At 39.8% G+C, this 17640-nt stretch overlaps 1 protein-coding gene across 21 annotated transcripts in view; it reads left to right on the forward strand.

Moving 5' to 3' along the window:
- Nucleotides 1–17640, forward strand: part of otofa (otoferlin a) — a 109012-nt gene that overhangs the window by 78032 nt on the left and 13340 nt on the right. For 8 of the 21 annotated variants that reach the window (XM_023278670.3, XM_023278675.3, XM_023278671.3 and 5 more), the window contains 23 exons: nt 36–222; nt 1330–1516; nt 3219–3442; nt 4448–4556; nt 4702–4888; nt 5074–5194; nt 6544–6644; nt 7109–7199; nt 8801–8917; nt 9064–9216; nt 9540–9732; nt 10165–10289; nt 10375–10509; nt 12673–12834; nt 13478–13549; nt 13772–13891; nt 13975–14136; nt 14220–14382; nt 15348–15514; nt 15693–15722; nt 15826–15957; nt 16084–16159; nt 17147–17292. In XM_023278670.3, coding sequence (XP_023134438.2) covers nt 36–222; nt 1330–1516; nt 3219–3442; nt 4448–4556; nt 4702–4888; nt 5074–5194; nt 6544–6644; nt 7109–7199; nt 8801–8917; nt 9064–9216; nt 9540–9732; nt 10165–10289; nt 10375–10509; nt 12673–12834; nt 13478–13549; nt 13772–13891; nt 13975–14136; nt 14220–14382; nt 15348–15514; nt 15693–15722; nt 15826–15957; nt 16084–16159; nt 17147–17292 — 3160 coding nt within the window. The remainder of the gene's footprint in view (nt 1–35; nt 223–1329; nt 1517–3218; nt 3443–4447; nt 4557–4701; nt 4889–5073; nt 5195–6543; nt 6645–7108; nt 7200–8800; nt 8918–9063; nt 9217–9539; nt 9733–10164; nt 10290–10374; nt 10510–12672; nt 12835–13477; nt 13550–13771; nt 13892–13974; nt 14137–14219; nt 14383–15347; nt 15515–15692; nt 15723–15825; nt 15958–16083; nt 16160–17146; nt 17293–17640) is intronic. The other 13 variants (XM_035952118.2, XM_023278682.3, XM_035952119.2 and 10 more) reach the window with 7 other exon arrangements.

Below are 17640 nucleotides of genomic sequence, written 5' to 3' on the forward strand. Positions count from 1 at the left end.
CTGGCCTGTTTACTGTTTGGCTGTTGGTCTTTCAGAAACCTCCTGCTCCCAGAGGGGATCCCAGCAGAGCGGCAGTGGGCGAGGTTTTATGTGAAGATCTACCGCGCTGAGGGACTTCCTAAAATGAACACCAGCATCATGGCTAATGTGAAAAAGGCCTTTATTGGAGAGAACAGGGACCTTGTGGACCCCTACGTTCAAGTGCAGTTCGCTGGGCAGAAGGTAGCTTCCTCCACTCGCTGCTCCCTGCTGTTCCTTCTACTTTCTTTCTCCACAAGGGACGATTCCCCTGAAAATCACTGTGGGTTAAAAGTGTATACAAGTGTGGATACCTATACAAGGTTTAAAGGTGCTCAAGTAGTGAAACTAAGAAAAGCTATATTTATAGAGGAGCAGCAGGCGCAGTTTATTTAGACAGCCATTAAGATTTCATTCCAGTTCTAAATATTTTAGGATCTCTGGGTAGCTGAAGTTTTACAAAAGCTTAGAAAAGTTGTAAAGTTTGAAAGAATATAAATCCACATCAAGCCATTCTCACAAATCCAATGATTCCACATCCAAACAATTCTACCATCTATATTTGCTGCATGCTTAAATACCGATTAATAGTAAGTGGGAATAAAGAGATAAAGGAGAAATGAAAAAAGTTGCTGAACTTTGTTAAACTTTCTTGTTGAGCCTTCAATAATCTGATTCACCCTGAGGCGTGTCATTTAATCCTCATTTATGAAGTGATTCAGTCTTTCTTTTTGGTCTGATTTTAGAGCTTTATAAAAAAAAATGACCATCAAAAATCAAATCCCCTGCCAAGACTGGTTTAAAATATAAGGTTGGAGATGGATAACACCAAATGTTTAACAAAAGCTTGACATTCAATACAATACTGACCTGTTGCCCATAATTACAGAGATCATTGCTCCTGTAATGTCCCATCATTCATCCTGGCTGCAAAGAGATTCCTTCCTAAAAGGGTTTCATTGGTTTCATTCCCTCTTTAAAGGGAATGGGTTTCCTACTGAGACTGCTACAAAAAAGAGAAGACTTACTAAAAATATTGCAACTTTGGAAGATATCCGCTTGATTTCTTACACTGAACATGCTTTACGAAAGAAGAATTTCCTTGGAGCCAATTTTATCCATGAGAAACAATTACAGTGAACAAAAACTCTTTCAACATACATACGTGTCGCACAAACTTGAAATAATATTAACATGTCCTTTAAGCAGTTCGCTGCAGATCAAAAAGTTTGTTTCAGGTAAGATAAAGACTATTAAGAGAAAATTTTCCACCTCTGTGACTTCAGTTTTATTTCCTTTATGTGTCTCCAGGGAAAGACTTCAGTCCAGAAGAGCAGCTATGAGCCAATCTGGAACGAGCAGGTCATCTTCACTGAGCTCTTCCCTCCCCTCTGCAAGAGGCTGAAGGTCCAAATAAGAGACTCGGATAAGGTCAACGACGTTGCTATAGGAACCCACTTCATCGACCTACGCAAGATATCAAACGATGGTGATAAAGGTTGGTCAAAACACATGCGACAACATGCAAGCACTTTGTCTTATTAACATTGATTAGCCGTCAAATGCATTAATTATACTGCCTTAAACAGTTCATATTTCACTATGTGTCGTAATTAGCTGTGGGGGATTCTGAATCAAGCCACGTGACCCATCTGACCCTTCTAGTGTCTGTCAGAATTTACTGGCTGATATTCTAAGTGGCTTGCGATCAACACATACATTAGCATACGTTAAGCCAAAGCGTGTCATTCATTGAGATTTTTAGTGTGTAATGAGAAATGATCAAATTCTGTTATAATGTCAGGTGTAAAACACAGACATTTGACATTTAACCTCAAATAAACTCCCAAGTGCTTCTACTTTTATGCCTCCAGGAGCTTCTTCCAGTAATATTCTCACACACAAGAAGTGACACATTTACACTTCCACCAGTGGGTGAATGGCTTTTTTTTATAAACAGAAGAAAATCTGATGAAGAATACCAGTGATGCCGCTCACAAAGTAAATCTGATAATGCAATGGGTCAATATATAATTGCGGGACTTTTGTATCATAGTTGACATTTTTGCTGTTTTCAGGCCTAAAATCAACATGGCCGTCTATAACCAAACACCACATGGCATTTTTACACAAAGATTCTTCTAAATATTACATATACAACTGAGTAAAATTGAAACTGAAAGTTATTTATAAAGATATTGTAGTAAACCTGTTGACATGCCATAAATTCACACTTGACTCACACACTACTTTATATTAAATAACTCAGAAAGCCTTGGAGTCTTGCCAGTCTTTTCTTCAGGAGGAAATGACATCATGTGGAGCAGGTCATGTGATCTGGAATTAACACACTTCCTTGAGAGGTGTTTTTGTAATGGGGAACTTAGTTGAAAGTGATTTCTTGGACACAGATACAACTGGTTATTTTCTAAAATTTGATATATTGCAAAAAAATAAATATCATGATTATCTCAATAAAAAAACACAAAACATTTTCTGAATAAGTTCATTTTTTTATTGTTTAGCAATTAGAAGGTGGTCGTTATTAAATTCGGATGGTTATTTAGTTGACATTTTAATTATATCCAGTCATTTTTTTATCAATAAGTGATTGTCTCCATAATAAATAATTATGGAATTTGTAAAGACATGATCATAATGAACATAAAAAACATTAGTTTTTTTTTTTTTTTAACTTATAATAGAAATGTATGCAAGATATATCCCATGGACTTCAAAAGTCCCTCAATTATATATTGATCCCAATAATCTTACACACATGCCAGCACTATTCTGGTTGCAAGTGATTTCTGCAAAATGTGTCAGAACTGGAACACAGCAGTGATTGCTTTGAAAAATAGTCCAGAAAAAGGTATATCTTGAACAATTTGAAATCTGCTTTGGAAATGCAGTAAGATACAACCAGTTCTGTCAAATAGCTCAATAATTTTTCTTTTCTGATTTATTTTTTTAAGAGGACGGGGTGAAGACATTAGGTTATAATTCCAACAGTTACTTTGAAAAAGCATTAACTTTCCTGCAACATACTTCCGCCTGTGAGGACTGATTGTCAGGGATGAATGTAGATAATTTGATCTCTGCCAGGCTTTTTATAGATATGTTGAAAGGCCTTCAAGTGAAGAAAAAGAGCAGTAGTCAATTAAAAATACCCTACAAACATTTCTGTTCTCTTTCTTCAGGGTTCTTGCCCACGCTGGGTCCAGCCTGGGTCAACATGTACGGTTCCACCCGTCAGTACACCCTGATGGACGAGCACCAGGACCTGAACGAGGGACTCGGAGAAGGAGTGTCCTTCAGAGCTCGACTCCTGGTCTCCATCGCTGTGGAGATCCTGGACACCACTTCGCCGGAGATCATCAGCTCCACTGAGGTTCAGGTGGAGTCCGTGTCCAACATCTCAGAGGTGAGAAGACCTGCTAACGGGTTAATTCAAGCAGCAGAGTCATCCAATACTGACAGCATAATTGTCTGACTAAACAGAGAGCTCTTAGTGCCCTGTGATCCATGAGAGCTGTGTGACCTCTAATGACCTCCTGACCCCACAGTTAACAATGAGATGCTGCAATTGACCCTCGTATTGGTACTTAACTGCTCATTAGGGAAATCAGATGTGTCAGTTGTTGCTTTCAGGCGATGTTCTAAAAGTCTCCCCTGAGCTCTTCAATCATGCCAGCATGAGTCTGTTCTGCCCATTAAGCTACTTCACTTTAACAGAGAGACGGATTACTCATGTGAGGAAATGATACAATCCAAAGAAACACTGCAAATAGGCTCATTTTACTCCCATTTAAATAATAAAAGTGAAACTGTTTTTGGTAGTTATTGGTAATCTATAATGCAAAGCCTCATTGGTTTTGGATCAGTCACTAAAGAAGTGCATTAATCATCTTAATTTTGAGTAAAGGAGCTGATGTAAATAACAGACAATAGAGGTGCAACAGAAAATAACTATTGTCTGTTAAGTCCAAGAAGATTACAGTGTGACTATGATCTATATATGGAAGTCAAATTAAGTCAGATAGTTGGAGAGATTTTTGTCAAGTTGGGCCAAGAATCGGTGTCAGAGCAGCAACATCTGTGCTGCATTTGAGGCAATATATTGTTGTTCACTTCAAACTGAGTGGCATGATTCCAGCAGCCAGATGAAATGGGTTTGGGCAGCTACAGGCTAATATGACATTAGAATGCACTGTAATGAAAGTCAATTAATGCTGTATTTTAAAATAATAATGAGCAATATTTAATGTTTATGTTTTAATAGAAACCATGTGAATGAATACAAAGAATGATAGTTCAAAAATAAAATAATGTACTTACAAAGGAGGTAGGTTACATGTGTAAGGTGAAAAAAATGCAATAAAAACAGGTCACTCCAATAAAATATTTATTGCCCTTGTCACTCCATCAGAGCGCCACAGGGAAAATAGATGAGTTCTTCCTCTTTGGTTCCTTCCTGGAAGCCACCATGATCGACAGGAAGATCGGTGACAAACCGATTAGTTTTGAAATCACAATAGGTAAGTATGTTTTCTCCTAACCTTGTTCATACTGACCTGCACACCATAAGTTTATAATACAACAAAGAAACACGACAGTGAGCAGAAGTCAATAGCTACTGCAGCCATTCACACTCTTTAACCACATGTAATGCTCATGTAACAGGTAACTATGGCAACCAGATAGACGGAGTGAGCAAACCTTCGTTGTCAAAGAAGAAGAAGAAAGACGGGGAGAGCGAAGAAGAGGAAAGTGAGCTCATTCAAAACTCCAGTGAGGACGAGGCAGATGAAGACAGCGACCTTGTCTCAGTTTCCTCGACTCCTCTCATGAAGCCCGTCATCACCGACAGGTCAGAGATCACAGAAACAAATCTGACTGTGTTGTTCAATTTGTTAAAGTCGGATTTAAAAAAACATTCTTAGACTAAGTACTGTACAGTTTTTAGAAACAGTGCTGACAATAATTGGCTGTAATTAGAGAGTGGTTACACAACATCTAATGGCTTCAGGCTTTAATTTGGTTTCAACTTCACAGGAACTACTTCCATCTTCCCTACTTTGAAAAGAAGCCTTGTGTCTACATCAAGAGCTGGTGGCAGGACCAGAGGAGACGACTTTACAATTCCAACATGATGGATAAAATTGCAGACAAGCTGGTAAATACATGTTTGTTGTGGCCAGAATAACAAAAATTTGATAATGTGTAGCCGTTATTAGTTAACTAAAAGTCTGCAAAGGTGCAAATTTCTACAAGACAAAACAAAGACACCACTGTGCTTGTAGCTAAAGTCATACATCTGACACGCTCACAAAGGCAGTGGTAGCTAATGCAAGTGCTGCAATGTTTACCGTATTCGCCATCTTAGTATACATTTAACATCAGAATTAAGTGCTGGCCTGGGTCACAGTAGGGTAGTTGGTCTGATGTAAAATTAAAAACTACCAGTTTGGATTTATGTTCTTAAAAAAATACAGGCCACATAGTAGGAAGTGATTGCAAAGAAATCAGTACAGAGTGCACCTTTCATTAAGTTTTACATCTGTAATTGTGTTAAGTACTTTGTATGTCCACCTTTATGTTAATGGCAGACTGAATCGTCCTCAGCAGAGCAGACGCCAGATTTCTGGAGAGATGTTCTGCCATTCTTCAGAGACATTTTTTCTCAGTTTCTCTTCGCTGGAAGAGTTGTGATGTTTTGTCTTTTGCTTTAAAGTAGTCAGATGACTTATTTGGTCAGGTCAGGGACTTTTTCCTTCTTTAGAAACTCTTGCCTGATTTTGCCAGTGTGCTGTGAACCATTATTATGCTGGAATATTGCTCTTCTTGCAAGCCTGTGGAGGCTAATAGTCATGTGGTCAGCCAGTTTATTTAGTATATCCTCAGGCATTCGTTGTGCCATCTATAAAAGTCAAGTTCCAAACAGCTTTTGCACTCATGCAGCCCCAGATCAAAACACTCCCATTTGTGTGATTCACTGTCAGGATGATGCATTTACTGTGGTGATCAGGTTCATAATAAACATGCTGGACTCCGTTTGAGAAAACAAAATGATCTTGATCTCTTCTGACCAAAGAATGTAGTCTCAATTTTTATCTTTTTTTATTTATTTATTTTTTGAATTTTCTTTAGCAAAATACCATCTTGTAGTTTTGTTACAAACAACGAACAGGGTTTTTTTCTTGGAGGTTTATGTTACGCAATGCCACACTGTCTGAACGCTTACAGAAACTCAATTTTCTATTGATAACCCCTGTGTCAAGTCTGATATAGTGCACTGTCTGTGGCGTCAGTTTAGGAGGACGGCCACGGCAGCTCTGATTAGTGGTACTAATCACTGGAGGATTCTTTACCCATGATTACTGTTGCAACTGTGTTTCAACTGACTTTCAGTTCGTCAGTGATCTTCTTGTATCCTTTCTAATATCTGCATAAGTGGCAATTACAAACCTATGAGTACCAACAACTTGATTTGTCCTCAGCTCTAGTATTTTTATATCCTGACAGGAAGAGGGTTTGAATGATGTCCAGGAGATCATTAAGACGGAGAAGGCCTTTCCAGAGCGCAGACTCAGAGGAGTGCTAGAGGAGCTCAGCATCGGCTGCAGGTAATCTACATGTTAATAAGCATCTTCTATGGTCTGTACTGAAACTGGCATTAGGGCTCAGCTGTCAGAACTGATACAGAGAGTTTCTCCTTGCAATAATGGCTGTAAAACAGCTGTATATCCTTGAGCACTATTGTAGTTAATAGCTGGTTTTGTATTGAATGCTATTAAAACTTCTTGTACAAGCTGCCTCTCTCATCCTCATCAAGCAGCGCTCTGCAGCGAAGCAAACATAGTCATTATAAGTGTCATGATGAAAGCAGTGAGCAGTGTCGTTATTGTTTCCTCTTTCTTTTTATGTTCTCTTAGTGGTTTTGTGAATCTATTGGAGTTTTCCACTGCTGGCATGTATAATGACTATCTCTATGTTACTCTGAAAGCACAGAGGAATAGGAGTTATATACAGACATACATATATAATCAGTCGAGGCACTTGTGTGTTTCTTCTTTCATGTGTTTTCCAGTCGGTTTGTGACTCTGGCTAACAAGGATGTGAACCAGGCAGGCAGAACCAAACTTGATCGAGAACGGCTCAAGTCCTGCATGAGAGAGATGGTATGATTTATGTTTCTCAAATACAGAAGGAAGGACATGACAGACAGAGAGAAAGCTTCGATTTGGTTGCTATTACGCTGCTGATCTCATCGCTGGAGTGAGTGAATAGTTTGAAGTGGCCGTAAAGGCCAAATGAGAAAATTAATTACTGAATTTACATTTTCACTCTCTTGTAATAATTCCTTGAAATCATTTGCATGCATCTGCTGTGCTGTCATCATCACATTCTGTAGGGTTCAGTGTCTGTATTTGACTGTGAGTCAACTTTAATTTGCTTCAAGAGGAAAATGCAAAAAGAATGCAGTGTTCTGTAGGAAATTGTCAACAGTGATTTAGTATATGAATAGTTTCCAGGTATATTCATTTGTGATGCTTCTGAAGGATTTGTTCTGAACACATACTGAAAAAAAGAAAAGTTCTGTGGTACATGTATGTCTTCATCAACTCCATGGTGTGTGAATTTGAACGAGCCATAGAACATAGATTTCCATCTATTCATTAGCTGCTTTATTCGGTTGAAAGGTCTAGAAACTCTGGACAGATCACCAGTCACCAGGGCTAATGCAAGGAGACAACAACCGTGTACGGCAATTTGGAATCATCGATTAATCTACCATGCATGTCTTTGGAAAGTATATGGAAAACTCACACAGGCACTGGGAGAACATGCAAACTCCACAAAGGAAGGCTCCAGCTGAAAAGCACATTTAAACCCAGAACCTTCTTGCTGTGAGGCAACAATGTAAATCACTGTAAATTATTTATTGTTGTAAAAGACATCATTTATATGTAGAAGCTCCATGACATAGCATTTAGTTACCAGCAAGGCTTATAGAGTCAGTGACATTTGTGTAGTTTCTAAAAACTGAGTTTCTAGCAGCCAAAACATCTTTCATATTTTGAAATGAACATGAATAAACCCACAACTATATGCATGTGTATGGGTCATTCTACCTCAAAATACCGAACTTTACACAAAATTGTTTGAGGGACTATGAGTTAGAAAGCAATGATTTTTCTTTTAGCCCAGTAACAATATTATATACATAGTTTCACCATCACACCTATTCAATGCATGTTCAAATATTTGCCATAAATTCAAATAATGTAATTTTATTTAATTTTTTTCTCATAAGGTCTGCCTCTGACATTTTAATCACAGGGGGAAATCATCCTCTTAGGGTGGAAAATAATGGTTTTATTGTGGGTGGAATATTAGAGTGGAAAAAACATGGATGTTTTTTTTTTTTTTGGAACAAATTTGAACCATCATATAACTGGTTTGTCTTATTCTATGAAAGTAGGGTTGTACCATTGACAACTATGTGTACATATCAATAAGCCTAAATTCATTTTCATCTTATGGCACTTTAGACAGAAAACATGGCAAAAATCCTCTTTCTTTAAGAACTTTACTTCGAAAACTTATGTCACCTGTGACCCCAGATTTTACACATTGTCAACTCAATCAATATTCAACAAATCAGTCAGATTGAAGATGGTCAGGCGTGGGGCATTTGGTGAATCGAGGCAGTATTGACCTGTGTATACGGTGCAGTGCTCTGCTGGTTTATCACCTCTTATCCTCTCTCCTCCTTCAGGACAGCATGGGCCAACAGGCCAAGCAGATCCGGACTCAAGTGAAGAAAAACACCGTGAAAGACAAACTCAAGCTGGTGCAGAACTTCCTGCAGAGGCTCCGTTTCCTCGCTGACGAGGTAAAAATCCTGTCCTGTGATCCAAACCCTGCTCAGAATGAATGCATACTAACACTTTTCGTATAACGGACATATTGTGTTTATGAACACCACTATAAAGAGAACTTAAGATAAAGAGAAGGGTCCTATGTCTTTTTTTTCTCCAGCCCCAGCACAGCATCCCAGATGTTTTCATCTGGATGATGAGCAACAACAAGCGCATCGCTTACGCTCGGGTTCCTTCAAAAGACATCCTGTACTCCATAGTGGATGAGGAAACTGGCAAAGACTGTGGAAAAGTCAAAGCTGTCTTCCTCAAGGTGCTATCATCTGTCTCTGTCTTTTTATCCTCTGTCAGCTTGTTACATTAAAAGATGCCTTTAATCATCTGAAGACCTGTAATTGTTCATGAGAAGATCAGTGATGGTGAATACTAAAGATAACAGTAGATAGATCACTACTGACTGGTGCTATGGATGTGCAAATCTATGACATCTGCTTAATATGTATGACGTGAATTAAGATACAACATTGTCTGCATAACGCTGAATGATCAAAATAATACCAAAGTGAGGATGTGTTTGTACATACTAAGCCACAGCACCTCTCTGTGAATGTGAACTTACTGCTGTTGTGTCCACAGCTGCCCGGTAAGAAGGGCTTTGGTCATGCTGGCTGGACAGTTCAGGCTAAGCTGGAGTTGTATCTGTGGCTGGGCCTCAACAAGCAGCGGAAGGATTTCCTCACTGGTCTGCCGAATGGCTTTGAAGAGCTCAAAGCTACTAAAACGGGTCCTGGTCTTCAATCTGTTCCCCCTGTCAGCCTCGTCTACAACAGTAAGCACTGCTCACATCAGAAATGACAAACTGTGATGCTTGAACGCATCTGAGGAGCTGACGCAGGCACTATGACAGCCAACACTTCATCATTTAATGTATCTGTCACTCAAACGTGAACATTTACTGATGCTTAAAATACAGTGATAGAATTATTTACTGAACTGCAGAGTTTTACACTCAGGTATTTACTTTTACTTTTCATTCACCTTAGCATTCTGCATCATTTTCTCTTTTCTCCTGTTCTTGATTTTACCATCAAGTTTTAACTCTAAAATCAATTAAAGGCAACACCCAAACACACTCACCCAGAAGAAGACAATTGACTGCAATTGATCACTTCAGCTTGCGCTTCACTTTTCTAACTTCAGTCTCAGATTGCTCACAAAGGCGTTGAATGCTGGGTAATGTGACGTGTTGTGTGTCCAACAGTGAAGCAGGTGTTTCAGCTCAGAGCCCACATGTACCAGGCTCGCAGTCTGTTTGCTGCTGACAGCAGCGGTCTGTCAGACCCCTTCGCCCGAGTCTTCTTCTCCACACACAGCCAGGTTACTGAGGTAACAGGAATGTGTGTGTGCATGTACCAACTCTGTGTGTGTTTGTATTGATTATGTGGAAACTGAGTTGTTGCATGTCCTGCAGGTTCTGAGTGAGACTCTTTGCCCTACGTGGGACCAGCTGCTGGTGTTTGATGACGTTGAGCTGTTTGGTGAAGCCAGTGAGCTGAGAGATGACCCTCCGATCATCGTAGTTGAAATCTATGACCAGGACACTGTGGTAGGATCCTAATCTACAACATTACACACATCCATAGAGAAACTGCTTGTTAAATAGTTTTAAGAGAGTTAGCTTGTGTTGCTTTAACTAAATGTGCTTTGCTTCTCCATCCCTCATGTTCTTGCTGTCTGTCTGTCTCACTCCAATCTTTCCTTCCCATGAACTCCGACCTCACTCATGCTGTGCTGGTTAAACAGAGTGTGAAAGCATTTAGTCATTATTATGTGTTTGCAGCAGAGGAGGCTGCAGTTTCAGGACACTCGTTTGTCACGACAGCACCCAACAGGATGATGGCTAAAGTGCATGACTAATGGTTTTAAAGGTTTACTCCGTTTACAATAATACTTTAGAACTTGCAAGTTGTGGTTTTGATGGTTCATCCCACTCAAAATACTGCTCTCTGTTCAAGTATGTAAAGTTTTAAAGGTTTCATTCCCACTGTATTTTCTACCTAGCAATTTATGGTTCTAAAGGTTTATTCCATGTAAAATACTACTCAAAGGCTTATTTTCACCCAAAATGGTACTTTCTGTCCAAATACTTGTAGTTTTAGAGGTTTCATTCCACCCAAATAGTGCTTTATAACAAACAAGTCATGGTTTTAAAGGTGTATCCCACTCAAAATAGTACTTTCTGTTAAAGTATTTAAAGCTTTTTGTGGTTCATTCCACCCCAATAATACTTTCTAACCAATGAATTATGGTTTTAAAGGTGTATTCTGGCCAAATAGTACTTTCTAACAAACAGGTTATCATTTAAAGGTTTATTCCACCCAAATACCACTTCCTGTCTAAGTGCTTATAGTTTTAAAGGGTTTAATTACACCCAAATACAACTTTCTATCAAGATAGTTATGGTTTAAAAGATTCCATCCCAATTCTACTCTCTGTTCTAATACCTATAATTTTAAAGGTATTTTCCACCCAAATACCACTTTCTGTCCAAGTACTTATAGTTTTAAAGGGTTTAATTACACCAAAATACAACTTTCTAACACAACAGTTATGGTTTAAAAGGTGTATTACATCCTAATTCTACTCTCCATTCGAGTACTTACAGTTTTAAAGGTTTTTTTCACCCAAATATCACTTCCTGTCCAAGTACTTCTCGTTTTAAAGGTTTCATTCCACCCAAATACTACTTTCTTAAAAAAATACAATGTTTATTCCATCCTAATTCTACTCTGCTTGAGCACTTATAATTTTTAAGCTTTATTTCACCCAATAACTACTTTCTTTCCAAGCAATTATGATTTTAAAGGATTCATTCCACTCAGATAGTACTTTCTAACAAACTTGTTATGGTTTTAAAGGTTTATTCCAGTCAAATCTTTCTTTCTGTTCAGATGCCAGTTTTAGAAGTTTGGTTTCACCTCAATAGTACTTTCTAAAAAATAAGTTGTAGTTGTAAAGGTTTATTCTGCCCGAAATACCAAATGAAAAAGGAAAAGTACCAGTCCCGCTTTGGAAAGCTATTAATAACTATTCTCTCCAGCTAAAGAGAGTTGTTTTTAATGGTAAACAAGTAAAACACGATTCTTACTCAATACTCACGCTTTGATTATGGTCCATTTTGGTCAGATATGTGGTTCTCGCTTGAATATGTAGTCCTCCCTTAGTTATCCACTTGAGTTGGTGGCGCTGTGGTTGAAAAACAAGGGTCCTAGAAATGTGGTTGTACAACTGTGGTCCTGAAAATGCTGCAGACACACGCTACTTGCATCAGTACTATCGAGGTTCAAAAACCTCCTTGTGGTGGTTGTAGCGTGAATTGTTTGGTTCAGCTACCTGCTGTTGAGACTTGCATGTGCCTTGTGCAGCTGGCTTATTGTTAGGAGTCATAGTGAACAGATGGTGAATAGTTGGAACAAAGTGAAGAAAGTATTTAGAAATGTTTTCAATTGAACAACAAGTAGATCAGTTGTTTTTCCTTTACACTGTAATGGTCACTCAAGTTGTATATTTGCTAGCGACACTGAGTTATTGCTGTTTTTACAAGCTTTTTCTTTTCAAATTGCACATTTCTGTGATCTTCAACTGCTATGATCAACACTGACACCAAGTGGCTACCCTGGGAACTGCACCTCCCTCACGCGTGTCTAACCCCCTTCCCTTACCCCCCTCACTGTTTTGACTGGCTGCTGTCACACCATGTGGTGAACAGGGTAAGGCCGAATTCATAGGTCGGACGTTTGCAAAGCCCACCATCAAGATGTGTGATGAACATTACGGGCCCCCGAGGTTCCCCCCGCAGCTGGAGTACTACCAGATCTACAGAGGGAACTGCACTGCTGGGGAGCTGCTGGCTGCCTTCGAGCTGCTGCAGGTAACACACAGAACGCATTAATACTCACACTAATGAATGCACACATGCACTCTGTGGGTGTTGGATTCAGTTCATGTTCAGGATGTTGGCTATGGTAAAGCAAACAAGCGAAATGTAAGAAGAAGATTTTTCAGTGCCTCATTAAAGGCCTGTGGTTTGTTTACATTCACATTTGCAGACTTCTTCACAGTTTTTGTTGGCACATCACCAGATGAGTTGGCATTTGCTGCTGTATGACTGTAGAAAAGCGTGAAACTGTTAGCAGACGTGTATCAGGCCATCGGCATGCTTCTGTGATAAAAACCATAAAGGGATCATAAAAAATCCACAGGGTTGCTTAAATGATGTGGAACATGCACAAAAGATCATGGGAAAAATTTCTCTGTCTGTTATATATGTGGCTCTACTTATAAATGTCCTGTTTTACTCTTTTTCTTCATTTCTTTTATTGGCTTGTCGTTCCCCTGCATCGTCACATACTCCTGTGATTTACACTCGCTACCCATTTCCCTCTGATCCTTCTCTCTTAGAAAAAAAAATGCACATTTTCTCCATTTTTGCCTCCTCCGCTTCACCTTCCATTCACCGTTCCTTCTCTTTTAAATATCCATTTGTATTGTCTTTCTCCTCCCGCTGCTTACAGATTCCCTACGATGCGGAGGAGATCAGGCGAGCTCTGATCGCCGTCCATAACTTTGCTGTTCCTCAAATAAAGGTTTCTCTTTTCATTCTCTCTTTTCATCCCACTTTGTCTAGCTCCTAAATGTACGCTGTTCTCAGTGTTTGTACTACAAGTAGTGTCTCTTTTCTCTGTCAACATGACGCTAATTCTTCATACTTATTTCAAGTTGTAACACTCAGCAAAGATAGAAGTGTTAGGACTGGAGGGAATAAATGTTTCAGCCTGGTTTAGATCCCCTCTTTCTCCTCTCATTAGATTGGTCAAGGAGGCAGAGCTGACCTTCCCCCACTTGAAGGGCCAACAGACTCCGAGCGTGGACCCATCCTCCCAGTGCCGCTGGGCATCCGACCCGTCCTGAGTCGCTACCGCATTGAGGTGAATTCCCTCTCCTACTGTGGCTCTGTGATTTCAGCTCTACAGATCCCCCTGTCTTACTGCATTTTTTCTTTCTGGGTCAGGTTTTGTTCTGGGGATTAAGGGACCTGAAGAGGATTAACTTAGCTCAGGTGGATCGGCCTCGTGTGGACATAGAGTGTGCAGGTAGGGGTGTTCAGTCGGCCCTCATCCAGAACTACAAGAAGAATCCCAACTTCAGCACCCTGGTCAAGTGGTTCGAGGTGGTAAGTGCAACTCTACAATTGACATTAGACCACTACAGAATTACGCCCTCGTAGTGAACGTGAATCTTAATTGTCGGCTTCAGGACCTTCCAGAAAACGAGCTTCTCCATCCTCCTCTCAACATCCGTGTGGTCGACTGCAGAGCGTTCGGCCGCTACATCCTGGTGGGGTCCCACGCTGTGAGCAGCCTGAGACGTTTCATCTACAGCACCCCAGACAAGAACTCCAACAACTGGGCTACTGCAGGTGCTCATCTGTAGGATTATATTCATGAGTTAGCGAGGAGCCTAGTAGCTGTGATATTCTGTGGGTGAGCTTGTGTTTGGAGAAGTTCTGTGCTTCTAGTGAGAGATGTATTTTCTGCATGAGCTGTCACGTGAAATCTGATGAGAGATTCAAGCCAAAACCCACCAGGATACTTAACCGTTAGTAGATGGTGTAATAACAGAGGTGGCAATTGCATTATTGTTGAATAAGTCCTTACATTTAGTTAGTGCTAAGAGGGAGTTCTTTCATTAACTTCTTTGTCAGAGTTGTTTCTTTTTTCTTAAAAAGATTTGTAGAACATTGTTCGCAAATCATTTTGAGACTTTGTTTCACCCTTTTAAAATCAGAGGGATAAGATAAGGCTTTATTAATTGCATAGTGGGGAAACTTAGTGTTACAGCAGCAAATATAGTGCAACAATTTAAGGAATGTATTATAAATATAAAAATAACTCAAAATACACACAAGTACTTGTTCTAAAAATAACATTACTGTACATATCAGTGGTATTGCAGATTTTTTGATGACTTGAAATACTGATAGAGTACTTGTATTGCACAGATTGTCTACAAGTAGCGAACTAAGGAAATAGCGTATATTCAAGTGTATATACAAAAATAAATATTGCAGAGGTTTGTAAAGTGCAAAAATATTCACAATTCTTAAATAAAAGATAGTAAAGAAAGCTTATAAATGAACTCCTTTAGAACTGCCTTTACATACTTCTGATGCAGCTCTCTGGTCCCTTCAAAAGACATTTTCTTCTTTATTAACTTTGCTGATTTCTCTGCTTGCTTCCTGCCCTGACCTTCCTGTCTGTATCCTCCCTCTCCAACCTGTTGTCTTGTTCCTCTCTCTCTCTCTCTCTCTCTCGCATGTCCTCGGCTGTTCTGTCCTTTTCCTGCCTACCTGCCGCCTGTCTCTAACCTCCGGCTTCGCTCCAGCTAAGCTAATGAATGGCTACATGGTCCTAACCAATGGCGGCTCCCAGCCCCGCTCCTCACCCAGCCTCTCTTCCCGCACCTTCTCTCGCCCCGCAGGTGACATCGTCGTCAACATGGACTCAGACCCTGGGGTCCGGAAGATGGACACCGTGGTCAAGTTGGACGCTGTAAGCTGTTTCTTCAAATTCACGCGCAGTATAGTGGTATATATGTCATTTGTAGTAGAAGCAGCACTGCTTTCTGTCCAGTCTTTTTTACCTGCCTCTACCTGTGCCTGTCACACCTGCTTCGTCCATTGTGTGTATTAATCCTTGTGTTGTTTTATGTAACGCCCCCCTATCATAGATGTCTGATGCTGTTGTAAAAGTTGATATGGTGAGTAGTCTTCCTACAGAAAGTTGGCATTAATGGTGTACTGTAGTTCATTTGGTTCTCACGAATAAGAACTAAAGGTACTGAGAATCACTTTCTTCAACAGACGGAGGAAGAGAACGACAAAAAGAAGAAGAAGAAGAAAAAGAAGGGAGGAGTGGAGGAAGAGGATGAGACGGACGAGAGGGTGTTGGACTGGTGGTCTAAATATTTTGCTTCAATAGAGACTCTTAAGGAGGTCTGTCTGCTCTTTTCTAGCTGATTCTGTTTGTGTCTGCACACGTTTTGGCGAGTTGCACAGGATTTTCCTCACACTTGAATGCCTTTTGGATCAGTAAACCATTCTTATTTGGTTTTTTTTCAGACCCTCAGAGCTCAGGAGGCAGCTCAGGCAGAGGCGGAGGAGAGAGAGGACCTGGAGATAGCGGCTGAAGCAGCAGGTATTGAACTCAGATAAGTCGGTCCGCCGCCCACCAGCATGCCTCCACATCTGCTGCTTTGATTTATTTTAAAGGGATATGTCGCTGATATTGGATCTTAAATTGAGATTCTGCAAATATGGACATATTCCATATTATTTTCAGTTAGTTTTTTATGATTGCTTAAGAGCATGAGAGGCCTGGTGTATGCTTCCTGCTCGTCCTCTCTTTTTTCATCACATGAATCCATCCTTCATTTGTGCTTCGCTAACATTATCATATTAAGAGTATTTTTTTTGACATCAGCATGACTTCCCACCTGTGTATTACAGATGAAAGTTGGCTGACAAAGATTCCCTGAATTAATCTTCTCCCATACTTGCATACCCTTAATAACGTGAAAAAATTAATAATTTATCCTAAGACTGCAATATATAAAGTATAACACTTAATTAAAGGGGCTGCTTGTTGCATCTTATCGTCAAATTCAGTTTCAAGATTTGGTTTAAACACTTGAGAAGATGGTCAGCATGTGTTTGTGACATTGAATCTACAGTTCCAATAAACCTTTGTATCATCCAAAACAAGTTTGACATGATTTGACCATCTTCTCAGTGAAGATATTTTTTCTGAGGATCTCAAAGTTTGATAATATGCAACGTAGCACCTTTTAAATAAAATGTTTTCTAACTGTCTACTAATAATTTGCTTGTTTTACTTCCCTCTCTGGTTAAGAATTTGTCATCTGCTCGAAAGTGCTTTTTTTTTTTTTTTTTTTACAGTACACCTGTGCATCACTGCAGTAAGGTGATTTTTAAGGTAGTGATAAAATTTAAGATGTTTCTAAATGGAGTGCAAGATATTTGACTACAGATGTAGTCCCCTGATTAAAAGGCCTGTCAGCTTTCATGTTATGTGACGTGTCATGCCGTGTGCATCCCCACCACCCCTCATCATGACTCCAAACCTGCTTTGTCCGCCTCCACCTCCATTCACCCTCCCAATCAGACATCAAACCCGATGACCTTCTTCTGAAAGGCTCCAAGATGAAGGAAAAGACCAAAGAGAAGAAGAGCTCGAAGGACAAGAAGAAGGGTCTGGCCGCTGATGGATCTGAGAGACGACCAGTTAAAACAAAAGTGGACGAGCTGGTGGTGAGGACGTCCTTCACATTCAGATAAAAATGCTAAAAGTCACAGAATTAGTGAAAAGGAGATCACCTTAGCGCAGTGAATATGTCTCAAGTTATTATCATGTAAAGACCCCTGTATCTGGAAGGTCCAGTCACTGATGAATCAGTTCTCCTGGTTATAACCACACCATGAAGACAAAAGAACACTATAGCTTTGTGAAAAGGTTTTTGAAAAGCATAAGTCAGAGGACGGACACAAGAAAATAGCCAAATCATTGAATATCTACTGCACTACAGGTAAATCTATCGTGACGAAATGGAAAGAATATGAGACGTGTAAATCTGCCTAGAGCATCTCAAAAACTGAATT

Source organism: Amphiprion ocellaris, chromosome 12, assembly GCF_022539595.1.
Source record: "Amphiprion ocellaris isolate individual 3 ecotype Okinawa chromosome 12, ASM2253959v1, whole genome shotgun sequence".
Taxonomy (NCBI): Eukaryota; Metazoa; Chordata; class Actinopteri; family Pomacentridae; genus Amphiprion; species Amphiprion ocellaris.